The sequence below is a fragment of the Haliotis cracherodii genome, unplaced genomic scaffold (genome assembly GCF_022045235.1).
Source record: "Haliotis cracherodii isolate W230 unplaced genomic scaffold, xgHalCrac1.p SCAF_1, whole genome shotgun sequence".
NCBI classification, from domain to species: Eukaryota; Metazoa; Mollusca; class Gastropoda; order Lepetellida; family Haliotidae; genus Haliotis; species Haliotis cracherodii.
The window spans coordinates 85,490,136-85,509,268 of NW_027266264.1; the positions used below are offsets into that span (position 1 = coordinate 85,490,136).

At 42.7% G+C, this 19,133-nt stretch overlaps 1 protein-coding gene across 2 annotated transcripts in view; it reads left to right on the top strand.

The window, feature by feature from the left end:
* LOC139452244 (alpha-2-macroglobulin-like protein 1) overlaps window positions 1-19,133 on the top strand; it is an 80,611-nt gene that overhangs the window by 59,209 nt on the left and 2,269 nt on the right. Inside the window, exons 15-38 of one of the 2 annotated variants that reach the window (XM_071233679.1) lie at window positions 1,160-1,309; window positions 1,660-1,750; window positions 2,090-2,175; window positions 2,919-2,997; window positions 3,885-4,029; window positions 4,496-4,724; window positions 5,425-5,574; window positions 5,779-5,874; window positions 6,039-6,090; window positions 6,276-6,362; window positions 7,661-7,837; window positions 8,480-8,808; window positions 9,473-9,638; window positions 10,163-10,377; window positions 12,733-12,951; window positions 13,578-13,711; window positions 14,504-14,597; window positions 14,941-15,024; window positions 15,562-15,670; window positions 16,241-16,366; window positions 16,762-16,796; window positions 17,674-17,755; window positions 18,379-18,522; window positions 18,879-18,893. In XM_071233679.1, the coding sequence (XP_071089780.1) occupies window positions 1,160-1,309; window positions 1,660-1,750; window positions 2,090-2,175; window positions 2,919-2,997; window positions 3,885-4,029; window positions 4,496-4,724; window positions 5,425-5,574; window positions 5,779-5,874; window positions 6,039-6,090; window positions 6,276-6,362; window positions 7,661-7,837; window positions 8,480-8,808; window positions 9,473-9,638; window positions 10,163-10,377; window positions 12,733-12,951; window positions 13,578-13,711; window positions 14,504-14,597; window positions 14,941-15,024; window positions 15,562-15,670; window positions 16,241-16,366; window positions 16,762-16,796; window positions 17,674-17,755; window positions 18,379-18,522; window positions 18,879-18,893 (3,094 nt within the window). The remainder of the gene's footprint in view (window positions 1-1,159; window positions 1,310-1,659; window positions 1,751-2,089; window positions 2,176-2,918; window positions 2,998-3,884; window positions 4,030-4,495; window positions 4,725-5,424; window positions 5,575-5,778; window positions 5,875-6,038; window positions 6,091-6,275; window positions 6,363-7,660; window positions 7,838-8,479; window positions 8,809-9,472; window positions 9,639-10,162; window positions 10,378-12,732; window positions 12,952-13,577; window positions 13,712-14,503; window positions 14,598-14,940; window positions 15,025-15,561; window positions 15,671-16,240; window positions 16,367-16,761; window positions 16,797-17,673; window positions 17,756-18,378; window positions 18,523-18,878; window positions 18,894-19,133) is intronic. The other variant, XM_071233762.1, reaches the window with a different exon arrangement.

Below are 19,133 nucleotides of genomic sequence, written 5' to 3' on the forward strand. Positions count from 1 at the left end.
AGTTTGCGTCAATACTTGCAACCTGATAGAGTAGAATGTCCCTACCCCAAAACACTTCACTTGATAATGTCAACAACAACAAGAGGGACAACATCAATACCAATTTGCAATCCTAGCTATTTCGGAAGTCATCAAACATTTTACTCTTATACAATCCGTTTATCAAGGATTAGATCAATCTCTCGATAGCTGAGTGTGTTTGTGACAAGGGCCACCACCTCAGACAGGCCACTATGTTTGGCGTCAATACCTTAACGGAAGTTGGTTGTCTGTCGATGTCTGCGGTCCAGACGCCAGAAAGGTCTTCAATCTTGATCACACCCAGCGTGTTTTGAACGTAAGGCTCTCTCACATCCCCTTCCTATTGATGTTCGGGGGTGCTGGATCCCCTGGGGATTCATTCGTAGAAATTGCATTAGGTACACACGGCTGCTTTACAGAGTCGACTGAAATGTAGATTGTATGGTCTTGAAATGAATGTGTGTCCACTATACCTCGACGATGGGGGTCGTCGTTTGTGCTATAAACCATTGCTTTAGACGGTAAAGACCCGATTACACATTGATCTATCGTCAGACCCATTTATTTCAAATGTACCGATATCTCGACCGCCTCTCTAAACAAATACATATACATTCAACTACTTATCTCGAATGTCAGATAAAAAATACACAGCGCTATCACGAACATTGGACTTATATTTGACTTTACTGTCGAATTTTGTACTTATATATTAAAATGTACAGTGCAATCAGAGCCAGTTGTTACAATTGTTATTGGCCATTGCCTGCGAAACAAAAATCAATTTATCATGGCATATACGTGTTGTGTTTTTCTCTCGTGTATGCTTTCGTATCGCTAGGGATCTATAATACTAGCACGTGATCTGCTTGGCTGGCCATGGCTTCCTATCTCAACTGTCGTGACATCTCGAAGTTACAACACGATCCGGCTAGGTTCGAGATACAGGGTTTTGTAGTTGGAATATTGTGGCATAACACAACATTCACTCACTCACTCACTCGCTCACTCACTCACTCACCCATATATCTGGGAAATCATGCAGTGGTGTATTTGTGTCCTAGACCCAATATGGCTGCGATATTTATGTCCTATCGGCTCGGGCCTTGACTCAGAGGCGTATATGTTCTCATTGCAGGTGAAATTTGATTTCCTGGAGAAGAAAGTCATACCAGGAAGGGAGGCAACTCTTCGGCTACAAGCAGAACCGGGATCACTCTGCTCGATAGGAATGATTGACAAAAGTATTAATATTCTTGGAGGAGACCACCAGTTGACACCTGAAAAGGTAATCAATCAATCAATCAATCAATCAATCAATCAATTAGAAGTAATTAGAAGTAATAAGAAGTACAATTTTCATCATTATTTGTTCATGTATATTAATATTTATTAATATTTTTAATCATTGCTATTCCTATGTAAAACATAATTTTCGCATCATATTTATTTGGTTGTACAAACATATGACATATAAAATACATTTGGAGCCTATGTGGCACGTAAACCCAAATCTCTAGTTTATAGTGCTAGCCAACTGTAATACCACGCTGCAGTTTAACATGAACACCCCACTCAGACACAGTACACTCACTCCGAGCCGACCAGTCCTTGTTTATATTTATTTGTCTTCTTCAGATGTTTGATATACTAAAGAAATACGGCAATGGTGGGGAACAGTACCATTACTATAAGCGTGACAAAGAATACTGTGAGCGAAAGGTGAACGGTAAGTACACTGCATGGAACGAGAAAGTGGTACACTCGTTAACGATCTGTCACTGCACAGCACATGTTGCTGCTCTTTGTACATTGGGTTCTACAATGTGTGTGACAGTGTTCTACAATGTGTGTGACAATGTTCTACGATGTGAGTCAGTCTTCTACAATGTGTGTGACAGTGTTCTACAATGTGTTTGACAGTCTTTTACAATGTGTATGACAGTGTTCTACAATATGTGTGACAGTGTCCTTCAATGTGTGTGACAGTGTTCTACAATGTGTGTGACAGTGTTCTAGGGGCGCCCTGTACATGTGATTGTACAATGTGTATGACAATTTTCTGCAGATGAGGAACGCACCCCGGAGCACGAAATGTATGGGGAATGGTGGCACTACTCATCACGATACGTTGACGCTGTCGAAGCTTTCAGGGTGAGCATTGCACACAGATTTCGGTCATTTCTCATCAAGACGACGATTGACTTGTTAATGGAATGTGGCAGGTGATTTGCCTTAAGGCTATGTTCCAGTAAGTTGACGTAAGAATGGTCACTTCTAATTGGATTTCGTTTTCAAGCCACATTACGACACTTCAAAACCTCAAATCTTGTCAGCTGAGAGAAGTTTGTTATATTTTGCTTCATCAATGGATTACCATCTTGTGCTCACCAAAATGCGATTATCGCTGATGCGTTTATTTACTTGGTGACTTGACTTGATTGTAGATATTGGATTGTTACTGAATTGCAAGATAGGTTTCAGAAAAACACAAAGGAAACCATATGTGGCAGGAAACAATGTCTGCTGCTCTGCTTGTTTCTGTCAATCATCCATTGTCGTCAACTGAGAAATCTTGGTCCTGTTCCACACAGTGATCTTAGCTGTATGATTGTCGTAATTCTGTATTAAAATGTGGAAGTAGCGCTATGATGGTATAGGCGGTAAGATTGCTTTATGAAACGAACCCTTGTAATTTATACAAAGAGGCGATGGTAGCCTAGAAGCTTAATCTTTCGCTCGTCACGCCAAAAGTCCGAGTTCGGTTTCTCATATGCGTACAATGTGTGAAGACCATTTCTGGTGAAGTCCGTTTCTTGTGTCCCCCGCCGCGATATTGCTGGAATTTTTCTCAAAGCGGTGTAAAACCATACTCACTCACTTACTGACTATTTCAGCAAATGGGAATGGCAGTTGCGACGAATATGTTGCTGGAGACGCGGCCCTGTTCTAAGGAGTATGCTGTGTTGTACGAGGGTAAGGACTCACTGAACACTCACACACTCACTGAGTCGTAAGTGATTTGGATGTATAGTTTGATTGGCGAAATTTATTTTCAGCTCATCGTGAAAATACGTTTAGAAATATTTTAGAGATAGTTTGTGAGACGTAATTGACAATATTTCAACTCGGGCGACATAGCCTCAGCATGAAGGTACTAAAAAGAAATATGAATATAAGGAAACGCTATTACTGTTACTCTGTATGTTTAGTGATGGGTGGTACGTTGTTCAGTGTAACCTCAAACATAAATAAAGGATGCATACATCTACCAGGGTAAAAGAAATGTATCCGGTCCATCTATAGATGGGTGACTTAAGGTCTATGTAAAGATTGATAGCTTGAGGTCTGTCTAAAGATGGATGGTTTGAGATCATCTTGGCATGGGTGACTTGAGGCCTGTCTAAAGATGGATAGCTTGAGGCCTGTCTAAAGATGGATGGCTTGAGGCCTGTCTAAAGATGGATAGCTAGAGGCCTGTCTAAAGATGGATGGCTTGAGGCCTGTCTAAAGATGGATGGCTTGAGGCCTGTCTAAAGATGGATGCCTTTAGGCCTGTCTAAAGATGGATAGCTTGAGGCCTGTCTAAAGATGGATGGCTTGAGATCATCTTGCCATGGGTGACTTGAGGCCTGTCTAAAGATGATAGCTTTAGGCCTGTCTAAAGATGATGGCTTGAGATCATCTTGGCATGGGTGACTTGAGGCCTGTCAAAAGATGATGGCTTGAGGTCTGTCTAAAGATGATGGCTTGAGATCATCTTGGCATGGGTGACTTGAGGTCTGTCTAAAGATGGATGACTTGACCCCCTAATCTGTACCTACCACGTCATAACCATTCCTCATTGTTTCCTCTGTGTGCAGAAGGCGGACTGCCCGGCCCTGGGGGAGGACAGAGGGTGCTGCCACTCGGTATTCCCCTCAGCGCAGCACAAAAAAAGAAACCTTCCGGCTCTGTTCTTCGAAGCTATTTCCCCGAAACCTGGCTTTGGGAGCTGGAACAAGTGGGGTAGGTTGTTACATGATGTCTCTTACTGAAGATTAGAGTGAGTGATTTGGGTTAAAAGCCACCATGACCAGTATTGCAGTTAGATCACGGCGTGGCAGCTTGGTATGGGTTGAAAGCCCGAAGAAACACAACAAGGAAGATTCAGAGTTTTGAACCCATGATTTGAGGTTTCTAAAACGACAGGGGCACCCGTGCCCTAATGAATATTGGAGCTAAATCCATTCTTATTCTTCACCTTTGCTTTGACGTTATGAATTTTATGAAGCTTGTCTATTCAGGTTCATAATTCCCACTTTGATATGTCTACTGCTGAACGCAAAGTGGTAAAGTGGTACTTACTCGTAACTATTTGTCAGGTCTGTATACAGCTCCAATCCTAGTGTGATCAACGTGAGCTTCACAGAACTTCATTGGAAGACTTCATCAATTTTATTGTGATGAAGTTGTAGTTCCCCGTATATTGCAGTGACACAGGAGAGTTGGAACTGAGGAAGACTACCCCTCACACGATCACCCGCTGGGTCGGGAATACCATCTGCACCAGCCAGTCTGCGGGAGTTGGGGTGGCTCCAATGACGTCATTGACAACCTTCCAGCCATTCTTCTTGAGTATACATCTCCCGTACGCTGCAGTCAGAGGGGAGAGGCTCCCACTCCATGTTACTATCTTCAACTACCTTGAGAAATGTCTGTATGTAAGTATTGTAGAGGCTGACTACCCTGTGAAATGTCTGTATGTAAGTATTGCGGAGACTACCTAGGGTAGTCGATATAAGAAGGTGACATGCAAGCAGTCTTTGTTTTAGTTATTTTGTGTTCAAGAGTCACTGTGTGATCGTATGGGGACACCTTTAGTGCAGGTGATTCATGTTAAAAATGATGTATTTTGTTAATACTGGAAACACTCAAGGCGTATGGTATCTAGGAGAAATGGCAGGGAGTCTCAGGTAGGAATAACATTATACGTTTTACTCTCACTTGCCCAGGCTGTCTCAACAGACTGACTATATCTTGACCTTGGAGTCAGGGTGGGATTGACGGTTGTGAGTGGATGCACCGTCAATTGAACATGCTGGTATTCTGGTGGTCGTGGGGTGGTGGTGCGTTTAGGGGTGGTGGTGCGTTTAGGGGTGGTGGTGCGTTTAGGGGTGGTGGTGCGTTTAGGGGTGGAGACGGTGGCGGAAGGACCTTCAGTTTAATTTTCTGGTATTCTGGTTTTGGTAGGGGTGGGCATGGATGGATATTTGTTCGATGTAGAATATTTTAACGATCACCGCTTCAAGAGCCACCGAATTTAGTTAAGAACACCCAGGATGTTCAAAGAATATTTTGTTAGTGTAAGAATCTTAGTGTAAGATTGATGCGTGGCGTTGTCAGTGTCCCGTCACGTTACAGATGCAGGTGAACGTGGAGACGGGCGACGACATCACTCTTACAGTACGGGACCACCTCAAGCTTCCATTCTGTCTCTGTGGAGGCAAGAGTAAGACACAGAGCTACTACATCTCCGCGAAAGAAGTTGGAAAACTCCCAGTTGTTGCCAGGGTGAGTGTACTGGTAACCTGGTAACAATATATTAGAGTTAAATATACGCGAAATGTGCGCAATAATTTTAATGTGAACCTTGAAAGTTTAACAAATGTTCCACAATGATATTAATGTTCACATATTGTTCGTGAAGAAATTCGAATGTGAAGTGCCTGTATACGTTCACTAGAGTGTATTGATTTGAAAAATTGGATGTTTTAGGCGGAAATAGTCCCCGGGACATGCGACAACAACGTTGAACCTGACACGGAATACATAGGCCTTTCTGATGCTGTCAAGAGAGAGTTGTTTGTTAAGGCAAGTCTCTATAGTTGACAACACTGAGTATGAATACTGAAAAAAACCCATATCAAGTCAAGTTAATTAGGGCCTGTAAATTAAACATAGTGAACATAAAATGTAATTGAAGTAAACTGTTTTATTCTTGCCTTCGATGAACACGTTATCTGCTTCTTTCGCAGGTGGAGGGTGTGACACAAGAATATACCAAGAGTCTCTACATCTGTCCGAAAGGTAACAGTTCTTACTGTCTCACGTCTTTCCCAGACATAGATCAGAAAAAAACCACATTTTGAAGTAATCTAATATTTCCCATGATATGTGTTCTCTATAGTTTTTATTCGAATAACTAAAATCTTTTGTTACTGCTGCATCAAGGTATCAGAAGCCGTATATCATGGACACGTTTGTGCTTGTAGATTTTGACGTAACGAGGGAAGAGGTGGAACTGCCGTTGCCTGAGGACATTGTGCGGGACTCCGCTAGAGGCCATGTATCAGTCATTGGTAGGTGTGCCTGGTCACAGACGAAGATAGCTTGTTTGATCAGCACACTTTTAGTGAGAGTATGGTTCAAAGCCCTTGTAGCAATATTCCAGCAATATCATGGCGGGGGACACCAAACGTGAACCTTTACATAAAGTAGGCAAGAGTGTGAGCTAGGGCTGACTTGATTGTAACTCCGGTTTGTACAGTACGCAAGTTACAGAATATCGTCTCTGCGAGGTAAGACAAAATAGTGTTCTCTTTTACTTTGGTGGGACTCACGCGTCCTACCGTGTTGTCTGATCTGAATCAATCTTGGGGCGAATCTTGGAACGGAAACCTCAGTCAGAGGATATGCACTCGTGTGCTGACGGGTTCTCTCAGCATTATGTCCGGGCGGACTTTTCATTACCTCTGAGATTTGTATATCGTGTGGTTCAGTTTTATATTAATGAGAAGAAGACTCCGTACTTCTCCCTACTGGTTAAGAGGAGTCCTTGGACTTCTGGTCCTGTCAGTACACGACTTGAGTAATAAACGACTGGTGGTCGTTGTGTATAGTACAATAAAACACTGCAGGGAAAATAAACCATAACGGGCGGTGTTTTATTATACCATAAACAACGACCACGAGTCTTTCATTTCTTATATGAGATATCAACATTTTGTATGTCCATTAAACGATGTTAATAGAATGTACAAGCTTCAAATATATTTTCCCGTATTTAAATAATGATGACTCCCTGAATACAGTTCTACCTCGAGCGCATGTTCGAATCTCCGGAAATGACGTCATGATAGAATACGCTTAGTTCTTCATTGTTCTTTGCGATTTTTCGCGTAGCTTTCTTACATACCGCCATAAGCGATTGGGATATACTTGCACGTTAGCGGGAACGACATATTTATACAAAACTAAACCATTTCGTTATAGAGATGGTGTTGTTTACGTGATATTACTAAATAGGTCTTCCACTATCTAATATCTACCAATACCAGAACAGCCAGGCAAAAGACAGTATATTCTTGAAAATTAGGTTTAACCCCAAAAATATAAATGTTATCTTAACTAGGCTGAAAACGGTCGCTGGAACACAGCACACTTAAGGTAAAAACACAACTGTATCAAATACATCACCATAGAATAACCATTTCTTATTTGTTTCGTTTTTAGCCTCCATCAAACATGAGTGTGTCCTTTCTTTTGCCCGGTAGTGTACATGTCGCAGAGAGAATCCATTTAGTCCTGGAATACAGATCGTTCATAACGAATTCCTCAAAGATTGAATAGTATCAAATAGTTATGAATGGCATTGCAGGTGACATCATGGGACCAGCGCTGAGTAACCTTGACAATCTGGTCCAACTTCCGACCGGATGTGGCGAACAGACGATGATCAACTTCTCCCCCAACATCTACGTCCTCAAGTATCTGACCTTCACCTCCCAGCTGACTGACGAGATGAAACTTCTCTGTGAGAGATACATGGAAATCGGTGAGAACTGTTTTCTGTAGCGGTGAAACGATACAGGGAGCTCGAGGTCACGATATGATACAAAGGTCACGATACGTATAGCGATATGCATATTTACGCCAAATCGCGTGGAAATGTCTTGACTATGAATATTTCAGAGCAGGTTAAAACGTAAAAGTAGCTGTAGACACATGTTCGTTGCAGCTCGCTTTAGTAGTGAACTTAATTACGACACATTTTGCGAGTGTTCACCGACAAAAATGCCGAGGGATCATTAGATGAGCAGTAATGTATTTTAGCAAGTTTATCGTCCTGTATCGAAAAGAAGGTATGGTGTATCGCGTGTTCGCTTGAACGCCGTTGTTAAACAGTATTTGAGTATATGTGGTGTGTTAGTGTGATGGAAATCCCCAAGTGATGCAGGCGTTAGACGTTAACCATTTTGGTGCAACCCATGAGTTCGAGTCTGGTGCTGACAGACCAAGGATCATTATCGGATGAACCTACGGTCAGTGATGAATTTTACTGACATAGCCTGAATATAGTAGAGATGGACTGAGTAAATGGTTCTCAAGTTACCCTGAACTGAACGATTCCACAACTGCAACAGCAGATACATCACTTACATCAGCTTACATGTAACAAACGGTCATTTTGCAACAGGCTACACCAGAGAACTCAACTACAGGCACGACGATGGCTCCTTCAGTGCATTTGGGAAGAGCGACGCCTCAGGCAGCACATGGCTCACGGCCTTCGTCGTCAAGTCGTTCGCCCAGGCCCAGCGCTTCATTTACATCGACCAAACCAACCTGGCCACCAGTGTGTCCTTCCTCAAGTCCACCCGGATGGAGAACGGGTGTTTCCGGGAGGTGGGGAAAGTCTTCAGCTCCTACATGATGGGCGGGTTGGGGAAGGTGGACGGTGAGGATGATACTGCCCTCACGGCCTTCGTCGTTGTGGCGTTGTTGGAGGCCCACGTGCCCCGTGATGTGAGTACTATCTCCCTTACACATTGTCATAACCATTCAGATTAGGAAGACAATTTATTGATGTCAACCTCTTTATTATGAGGAACACAAAGTTTCAGAGTGAAGGAGTAAGGTTCTTCTCCGAAACGCATTCCTCATAATAAAGAAGTTAACATCAGTAGATTCTCATCCTTATGTGTGTCACTTCTAAATACCCTTCAAAGACTTCATACGGATTAGGTAAGCAATTCGTTAGTGTACTCGTTGTCATAGGACATTCGAGAAATGAGCTTGGCAGTTGCACTGGGTTTTGAAGAGAATAAATTCATTATAACGGTAAAGGATTTAAATCGATGACACACTCCGTAATGGCAATTTCAAAATCAATTGGTTGTAAAATGAAATAAAAAAATTCTCTCTCTTTATTAAGTTTTTCAAAAGAAGTACCAGATATGTTATTAATAGTGCATTAATCTGCATTATAGTGAAGCTATTTCGTGACAGATATAAGGTCAATTGTGCACTTTGTGAAAAAAGCATGAAAGCATGGCCCCAAACATTTCAATATGGCCGCCAAATCAAATATGGCTGCCATGGAGAATGAAATTCTAGTATATCGCCTGTGAGTGTCATCTTCAGGTCAATGTAACTTGAGCCATATCCTGAACGTGATGTGCCTGTGCAGGACCCTGTGTTGATGGCCGCCCTCAGGTGCTTGTCGCTGCAGCCCAGGGACGAGATGGACACCTACACTCTGACCCTCACTGCCTACGCCCAGACCCTGAATGACCCCACCAGCCAGGCATCTGACGAAGTTATGACGGAACTCGACGCAAGGGTCATCTCTAACGGTAGGTGCACACCGTTACACAGGGCGATCTTAGCCCTAAGATGATGGTAACTCCCATACTTACGGTAGTCGTCGCGCTAAGATCACTTTGTGGAATGGGGCCCAGTATTCCACTGTGGTAGTTACAATACACTAGGCAGTGATAGAGATACTGTGCAGCAAGGAAACGGACTCGTTAAAAGTAACATCATTTCCCTAAATATGAAACCCAGACTGGCATAGTGACTCTCCACGGCGTTGTTTAATTCGACACACTTGGATCAGATGATTGGTGATTGGGTGCTCATTCTATCAATCACTGTTTCTCTGGGTCAAATTCCATTATTTACCTTATACCGTTGTGTAGCTCTGATATTGCTGAATGCGGTTTAGACATGTCGACCCTCACCTTTGAGAATAGTTCAAACATTTCGTTTGTAGTTTGCCTTATGGGATGATTCTGTTAATACTGTAATTATACATTGTGGTACAAACGTTTTTCCTCAGTTTCTATTCTCTGGTGTATACAATATATATCTGATACAGGAGTGCTGGGCTACTGGGGACGAGGGGGCTCCATGCCAGATGCTGTCAACACGTGGCACTACAGAACAGCACCGTCAGCAGAAATCGAGATGACGTCATATGGCCTGATGGCCACGTTGTTGTACTACCAGGACGGGGGCTTAGCTAAAGGGCAACCGATGATTATGTGGCTGTCGCAGCAGAGAAACTCCCTTGGAGGATTCGCATCTACACAGGTAGGTTTCCCATCTATACAGGTATGCGTTGCATCTACACAGGTAGGTGTCCCATCTACACAGGTATGCATTGCATCTACACAGGTAGGTTTACCATCTACACAGGTATGCATTGCATCTACACAGGTAGGTTTACCATCTACACAGGTATGCATTGCATCTACACAGGTAGGTTTCCCATCTACACTGGTATGTATTGCATCTACACAGGTAGGTTTCCCATCTACAAAGGTATGCATTGCATCTACTCAGGTAGGTTTCACATCTACACAAGTATGCAGTGCATCTACACAGGTAGGTTTCACATCTACACAGGTATGCGTTGCATCTACACAGGTAGGTTTCACATCTACACAAGTATGCAGTGCATCTACACAGGTAGGTTTCACATCTACACAAGTATGCATTGCATCTACACAGGTAGGTTTAACATTTACACAGGTAGGTTTCACATCTACACAAGTATGCAGTGCATCTACACAGGTAGGTTTCACATCTACACAGGTATGCGTTGCATCTACACAGGTAGGTTTCACATCTACACAGGTATGCATTGCATCTACACAGGTAGGTTTCACATCTACACAGGTATGCATTGCATCTACACAGGTAGGTTTCACATCTACACAGGTAGGTTTCACATCTACACAAGTATGCAGTGCATCTACACAGGTAGGTTTCACATCTACACAGGTATGCATTGCATCTATACATGTAGGCATTGCATCTACACAGGTATGCATTGGATCTACACAGGTAGGCTTCACATCAACACAGGTAGGCTTCACATCTACACAGGTAGGCTTCACATCAACACAGGTAGGCTTCACATCTACACAGGTAGGCTTCACATCAACACAGGTAGGCTTCACATCTACACAGGTAGGCTTCACATCTACACAGGTGGGCTTCACATCTACACAGATAGGCTTCACATCTACACAGGTAGGCTTCACATCTACACAGATAGGCTTCACATCTACACAGGTGGGCTTCACATCTACACAGATAGGCTTCACATCTACACAGATAGGCTTCACATCTACACAGGTAGGTTTCACATCTACACAGGTAGGTTTCACCTCTACACAGATAGGCTTCACATCTACACAGGTAGGCTTTACATCTACACAGGTAGGCTTCACATCTACACAGGTAGGTTTCACATCTACACAGGTAGGCTTCACATCTACACAGATAGGCTTCACATCTACACAGGTGGGCTTCACATCTACACAGGTGGGCTTCACATCTACACAGGTGGGCTTCACATCTACACAGATAGGCTTCACATCTACACAGGTAGGCTTCACATCTACACAGGTAGGTTTCACATCTATACGGGTATGCTTCACATCTACACAGGTAGGCTTCACATCTACACAGGTAGGTTTCACATCTACACAGGTAGGTTTCACATCTACACAGGTAGGCTTCACATCTACACAGATAGGCTTCACATCTACACAGGTGGGCTTCACATCTACACAGGTGGGCTTCACATCTACACAGGTGGGCTTCACATCTACACAGATAGGCTTCACATCTACACAGGTAGGCTTCACATCTACACAGGTAGGTTTCACATCTATACGGGTATGCTTCACATCTACACAGGTAGGCTTCACATCTACACAGGTAGGTTTCACATCTACACAGGTAGGCTTCACATCTACACAGGTAGGTTTCACATCTACACAGGTAGGCTTCACATCTACACAGGTAGGCTTCACATCTACACAGGTAGGTTTCACCTCTACATAGGTAGGCTTCACATCTACACAGGTAGGCTTCACATCTACACAGGTAGGCTTCACATCTACACAGGTAGGTTTCACTTCTACACAGGTAGGTTTCACATCTGTAGACTGTACAGTATAATGTTGGGGTTATCAGAGTGCCGCAATGCTAAACGGTAGTTAATGGACACTGTACCTTACTGAGTCTGATGGGAAGGTTAGGCCAGTGGTTGTTACGAGACGGCTTGTAAGGAAAGGCTTATAAATTTCATAAGAACTGAGATTTCCCATCGATACAATGATCAAAGACCCACCAGTCGGGCAGTTTGACAAGATTCACAAAAATCGTGTGCATGCCCTGTATGAACTACTTTTAACCATCGAAGTGAAAAGATATAACTAATAGCTCCAGTTTCAACGTAATCAGTTTTGACCTGGTTTGAGGAGTCTGTTTGAAACAAGGTCTGTGATCACTGAACTATGGACATGGCTGAGGAGACTTCTTCAGGAGGTTATACAATTTGTACAATTCGTCTTAGCTTCTTAGAGGTTCAAAACAATTAAACCGAACTGGATACTATTTAATAACCTTCATATGAGCGATTTGACGTTACAGGATACCGTCCTTGGCCTTCAAGCTATGTCCGAGTTCGCCAGCAAGACGTTCACTGGCAACGCCACTGACCTTAGCGTGACCTTCACCGGCAACAAGATGAGCCAGACATATGACATCACCACGGGGGTGAACACGCTGCTGCTCCAGAGGGCTCCCATCATGCATCTGCCCAACACACTCTCAGTCTCAACTAACGGTACAGGGTGTGCCTTGATACAGGTCAGGCTCACTGTCGGAGGCTTTGTTCTGTAAACTCTGTTATGCTTCCTCAGTTTTGTTTATTCTTGACGTTATCAGATTAAGACCAAACTACACTATTACAGTCAGAGAAAGATGGTATGCCATACAATGGAGCCCGGTTCGGCAACCTTAATGTGATAAGTTGTAACCTCTGCTATTGTCTGGGAAAGAATGGTGAGGTGAAATTGGGTTTAACGTCGCGTCCAAGATTATTGCACTTAAATAGCGACGTGTATGCAGGAGTGTGTGGTTGCTTGTAGTGGTCCGGACTGGTGCACATTTTATAGTGCTCGCCCACTGAGATGCCATGTCACAGGAAATCATGAATACCCCACTCAAACACAGTGTACTGACTCTGAGCCGACAAGTCCTTGTGTTCGCCCCTTAATGGGTAACAACAAGTAAAATCTTTTCACGTCTATTGGTATGACGCGGCCAGGGGATCGAACCCCGGAACTTCCGCTCCCCGGGCGGATGGTCTTCCACTGGACCACGGAGGCGGTCTGTTTCGGAACGAAAGGCAAGTGGGCAGCACAAGTACACAGAAACATCAACATGTAAATAAAGTTAATTTGTCGTTTGTTAATTTATGGTTTCGTTTCTAGGCTAATGTACAGTTTAACAAACTGCCCGAGAATCTGGGAATCAACAAACCTCTATTTAACCTCACTGTCGCCGTCAGAAGGTCAAGGACAAAGAGAAGCGATTGTGCCAGACGATCAATCAGGATATGTGTCAGGTATGGCCTATGTAGTGTATCACTAGCACTGGTACTCCTTGATTTAGTCACATACTTTGATCATAGGATTCACAGTGCTGTACTAATGCTACATGATGTCATGCCGTTCATCCAGCCGTCGGCCGTTTAAGATGGACGTCTGAAGTCCGAATTCAAAATTGTGATGTGACCAAAGAGGTAGTGGGGATACAAGAGACAAATTAGGAATGTAATGTTTATTAATGTGAACAAAGACATGTAAAAGGCAACAGACGCTTTCAGACAACTATGGTACACCAAGACAACCAGCTCGAGACTGAGGATGGTCCTATCAGAAACTGCATTTGGATTGTATCCATTATCAGTGCCTCATTGGCAACACAAACCATTTTGCATGTTTTGTATATGCTAAATATTAAATTGTTGCTTTACGACGGGTTAAGCAATTAATATTTCAGCTTTCTGCCTCTGCCAAAAGTCGGGCCAGGCAACCAGTGGTTGATATTATGATCAAGGTCGGTGGACGATAACACGTTCCAGTCGGGAACATGACCACCCGATCCAATTTTGGCATGTCGCGGGTCCCCACGGGGTGTCAGTAGAGAACGTATCCTGAACTGTGCATCCACTGTGGTCCCATAATGGCTCAAGTTTTATCACCACACCTGCATAGAGTAAAACCAATCGGTAACTACATACAGAGCCTCATTTAACCAAACTGTTACTGATGTTTTACATGAATACTTACGCGTTTGACTTGACTGTAAGATCAGAACATATTTGGCAACCATGTCATTGTTTGGGTATTTTCAGTTTTATGGGTAAGAAGGACTTCAGCGCCGGGATGAGCATGTTGACAGTGAAAATGGTGACGGCTTGGACCCCAGTCCTCAACTCTTTGAAAGAGGTTGGTCGATTATGTTGTTGCGAAAATACGAATACGAAAATATTGTTTACGAACCCTGGTTATGAAACATGGTTTGTCAGCACTATACTCGTGCGCCTGGGTTGCAGTACACCCCCAACCCCTACATGACTTACACGCCGTGAATGATGTGATGCGGTGACAAAACTAAACTCACTCATTTGTGTTACAGCTTTAAACATGTCCCACTGACACGACAAACCGGTAGTCGAATATTTTTCAGCTATCAAGTTTTGTATTTTGAATGTTTTCTACACACAGTTAAATTGCTTACTGATTACGAGTTTAGAATGTAACTAATGTATGTATTCATTTCACATTTCAGCTTGAGAGTGTTTTCCCTATATTGAGTATGAAGAAATACGAAAATGACGTCAAAAAGGGTTTAATAGCATTTTATTTTGATGAGGTAAGCACAATTGATTCTTTATTGTCATACATGTTCAATATGAAATCCTATCTATTTGAAACAAAGAGACATAAATATATGGGGATTAAATGGATTTGGATACTGCAATACGTAAAGTATTTATATTGAACATGTGTGCAACAAGTTAATAACATACGTGAGCACGCCTTGCCCAGCACGACTTCAGTCAGCCTGGTTGTCCTGTACACCTGCTCCTTGTGGGGATCCAGGGTCAGAATCGGTTCTCAGGCAACTACAATGAGGATTGGGTGGCTAGAATAAGAGACCTGGTTGATTGTGTGTCGTGTCAGGACCACGTGGCTTGAGCTACCAGCCTCCTGTTTGTCGCAACGATATGCTACCCGACATCCTATGACTGGATTGTTTCTGAACAACATTTACCCCCTCACACACCCCAGCTTACCAAGGCAAGGATGTAAACTGACTATTAAAGTGGAAACTGGACTTTTATAGTCAGTTAACGCCCTTGCCTCGGGAAGATGAATTACCCCTACAAATGCTTTTTTTCGATTTCAGCTTGACGTTAGAAAACGCTGTTTCGAGTTCGAACTTGAGCAAGACCGTGACGTGGCTGTGTCGGACCCCAAGCCAGCAGAAATACAAGCCTACCAGTATTACGAAAAAGGTGATGCATCAAAGATCGTTTTCTTGATTACTAGTTATTCGGGCGACCTCATGCTTGTCGTAAGAACTGACGAAAATGGGGATCGGGTGGTCATGCTCGTTGGCTGATTGTTCACCGTTCCGTGATGGAACGTTAGGTCCCATTTGTGTTTGTATGGCCCAGACTCGATTATTTATAGGCCACTGAATAAACAATATTGCTGATTGCGGCGTTGAGCAGCATTTATTCGCTCATTGACTTAACCTGTGGATCAGTAGGTTACCTCGCCGTCATATGGCTGAAATTATGCCAAAGCGGCGTGAAACCCAACTCCCAGACTCCTGAAGGCAGTCATCGGGTGGGCCTCCAAGCGCTGCTTAATCCTAAGATGAGGCTGGCGTTTTCGCGATATTTAAGGGCAAGTAAATCTTAAATGGTAGTTAACATCAGTGACGTGTGCAGAATGAGACTTTCATTGTGACATTTAAAGGTCACGTGGTAATTTAGGTCGTTCGGCTTTTAAGTATCACTCGATGGTTTTCTTTTTCAACTGGTCTACTGAATGGTTATTGTCAAAGTGTTTTTTTCCAGATGTTACGATAGTTAAATCCTACGAGATTACCACAACATGTGGAACTAAAGCTGAAATCCCCGATGAAACAGCGGCGCCTACTTGGTTGGCAGGGTCACCAATAGAGATTCAGAACAGAATAGGAAGTAAGAAACAACAGCTAGTATAAAGTTTATTTTGCTGGACCGGAAACCTGTCTTTGGGGTGATTAAGCTGTGAACAGTTGAACTATTTACGAAAGACATTATCCCGAAACAATAATTGATGATCCGGAAATTTGATTTGTTAATCGGGACAGTTTTACCGGGAACATCATCAGTCCAGAGTAAAGGGGTTTCACTGTACTCGGTGTACAATGTTAATTGTAGCAGATGGTGTATTTTTTGGTTTGTTGTATCTGAACAGTGTAAATCTATATATTTTCCCTCTCAGTTAGTGAATTCTCTTGTGCAAACATATTTTTGCCAAAATATTTATATCTGTTAAATCTTATGTCAATCGAGATTGTCTGATTTACTAAAAAAATCACATTGTATTTCAGGCGTGAACGACATGCCACCTCTTCCATCGCAGAAGGTTCGTTCTTTCCAGACACAGAATTAGCGTTTCAAATTGAAACAAAAACTACCAATATATTATTCTTTGAAGACTCGTCTTTCCAAATAGTGAAGTTAATCTAGGGCGCGTTGCAAGCCACGAATCGCTTTGAGTAAGCAAATTAATCGCTCATCCCGGGGTCTGCAACAGTTCGAAACGCTTTGTCACTCTTCCAAAATGGCGGCGCAACTACCACTTGGTTGCCTTGCCGTAATGGAGAACGTAATAGAAGAGGCTTGATGGCGAACTGATGAAATTTATGACTACTTTGAAGTTGTGGCAGCTGCCTTTGCCCATTTCCCAGTTGATCGAGTCAAGAATTTCTTGTTCCGCTGTCAAACTCAGCCTCCATTTTGGTGTGAGAACGAAGCGACCTCAGTAAGCGATTGGCATGATTGCAAGCGGCTGAAAGTTAGCGTCCGGTTGTGAGGCGAATCGCTGTACATTGCTTGCAAGCGATTGGCGCTTTGCAACGCACCCCCAATTAAGGAAATGTTTTACTTTGTCGATACTTTTTTAACTCGAAACAAATTTTGTCATATGATCCACATAAGGGTGGAATAACCCCAATATTTGCCTCTGTGACTCTCAGTGCTATCAACCCATGCTTGCCGTAAAAGGCGACTATGTTTGTCGTAAGAGGCGACTAATGGAATCAGGTGGTCAGGCTAGCTGACTTGGTTGATGCATGTCATCGTATCCAATTGTGTGGATCGATGCTCATTATGTCAGTATCTGGATTGTCTGGTCCAGACTCAATTATTTACAGACCACTGTCTTATAGCTGGAATATTGCTGAGTGCGGCGTTAAACAACAAACAAACAAAGGTATATTCTTGTCTACATTTTATTTTAGACGCCGGAGACGACGGGCTGCCCTGCTTGTATCAACGAGAAACCAGAAGATTTTGATCAATTAATTTGTCAGTCAAAAGCAAGTAAGTGTGCAGTAAAACTATTCCTTCCCATGAGCTTTACGAAACATCAAAGAAAATACCTTCAACCTTTCGTTACATTTTCACCAAATAAAATATATCATACATGCCAAATTTAACAGCATCTAAACCCATATTATTCTTTGGCCCTCGTCTAATATGGTAAATTATTTTGATTGGTCAATAACCTCTTAATAGCGCCTCTACAGTAAACGTTCCCTCAAGTGAATTGATATAGTAAAAGAAGAATATTCAACTTCACCTTGATGAACCACTTGCACGGGGGGACACCCTGTTGTTCCGTGAGGCATTATCTTGACTATGTCAGCAAGTGTTCCTTCGTGAGAGATTGGGGCTGAGAACAAAGGCCCCAAGCATCTGTCCTTGCCGAAAGAGTCGACTGAATGGATCGGATGGTCAGGCTCCGTGACCTCGATTCATGTCATCATATCCCAGATGCGTGGATCGATGCTCATGATGTCAATCACTGGATTGTCTGACCAATATGATTATTAACAGGCCATAGCCACATAGACAGAATATTTCTGTGCAGCTTTAAACAACAAACAAATCTTCGTGTGACTTATTGTATAGAGTTTTGCAATGACTTTTTTCTTTCTCTCCAGTTTATAAAGTTCAAGCAGGTCGAAATGGTAGAGCTTCCATGAAAATCAAAGCTGATCTCAGAACTAGACGAAAGAAAAAAATAGACAAATTTGCAAGTTTCACTCTGGGGTCAGAGTGCCAGTGTGACCTTCTCAACCCTCCGAGTAAGTAGACACATCTTCATGTCATCATGTGCCAAGATTCGTTGCTTGTGGGTTTGCCATTAGTATGATTCTTGGTTTGTTAGCACCATATCTTTGCTTGAAAATATTTACAAATTGCGATATTTGAGAATTTCCTTCACATCGTAAATTGGCAAGAGTAAATCCTGTGTGTGGGGGAAAAGAGCCTGGCGGCTGTGTAGCTAAGTGGTGGAACACTGGGTACAAAACCCACAATGTGGCACCTGTTCTGTTTATTATTATTGCTGGAATACTGATAAAATCGGGGTACAACTACTCTTATCTATTTTTAAGCGTATATTTGTTTTTAACTAATGTTTCAAATCTGGTATGTGCAGATGAAAAGAAAAGAGGTAAGTTTGTTTTGTAATATCTGGTTTTGCTTCATATGAGATGTTGCTTTACTGTCCAGTATGTCCGTCAGTCCGTCAGTCGGGTGCACTCTACACTTGTCTCTGGATGTTTTCTAATGATGTCTGTGAAAATGGGTTTTCTACAGAATTACAACAAACCATTCACTTTCTTTATTCTTTCACACATAATGCTTGCTAACTGTAGTTTTGTTAAAGCTTTTCTTAGGATCATAATAAGGA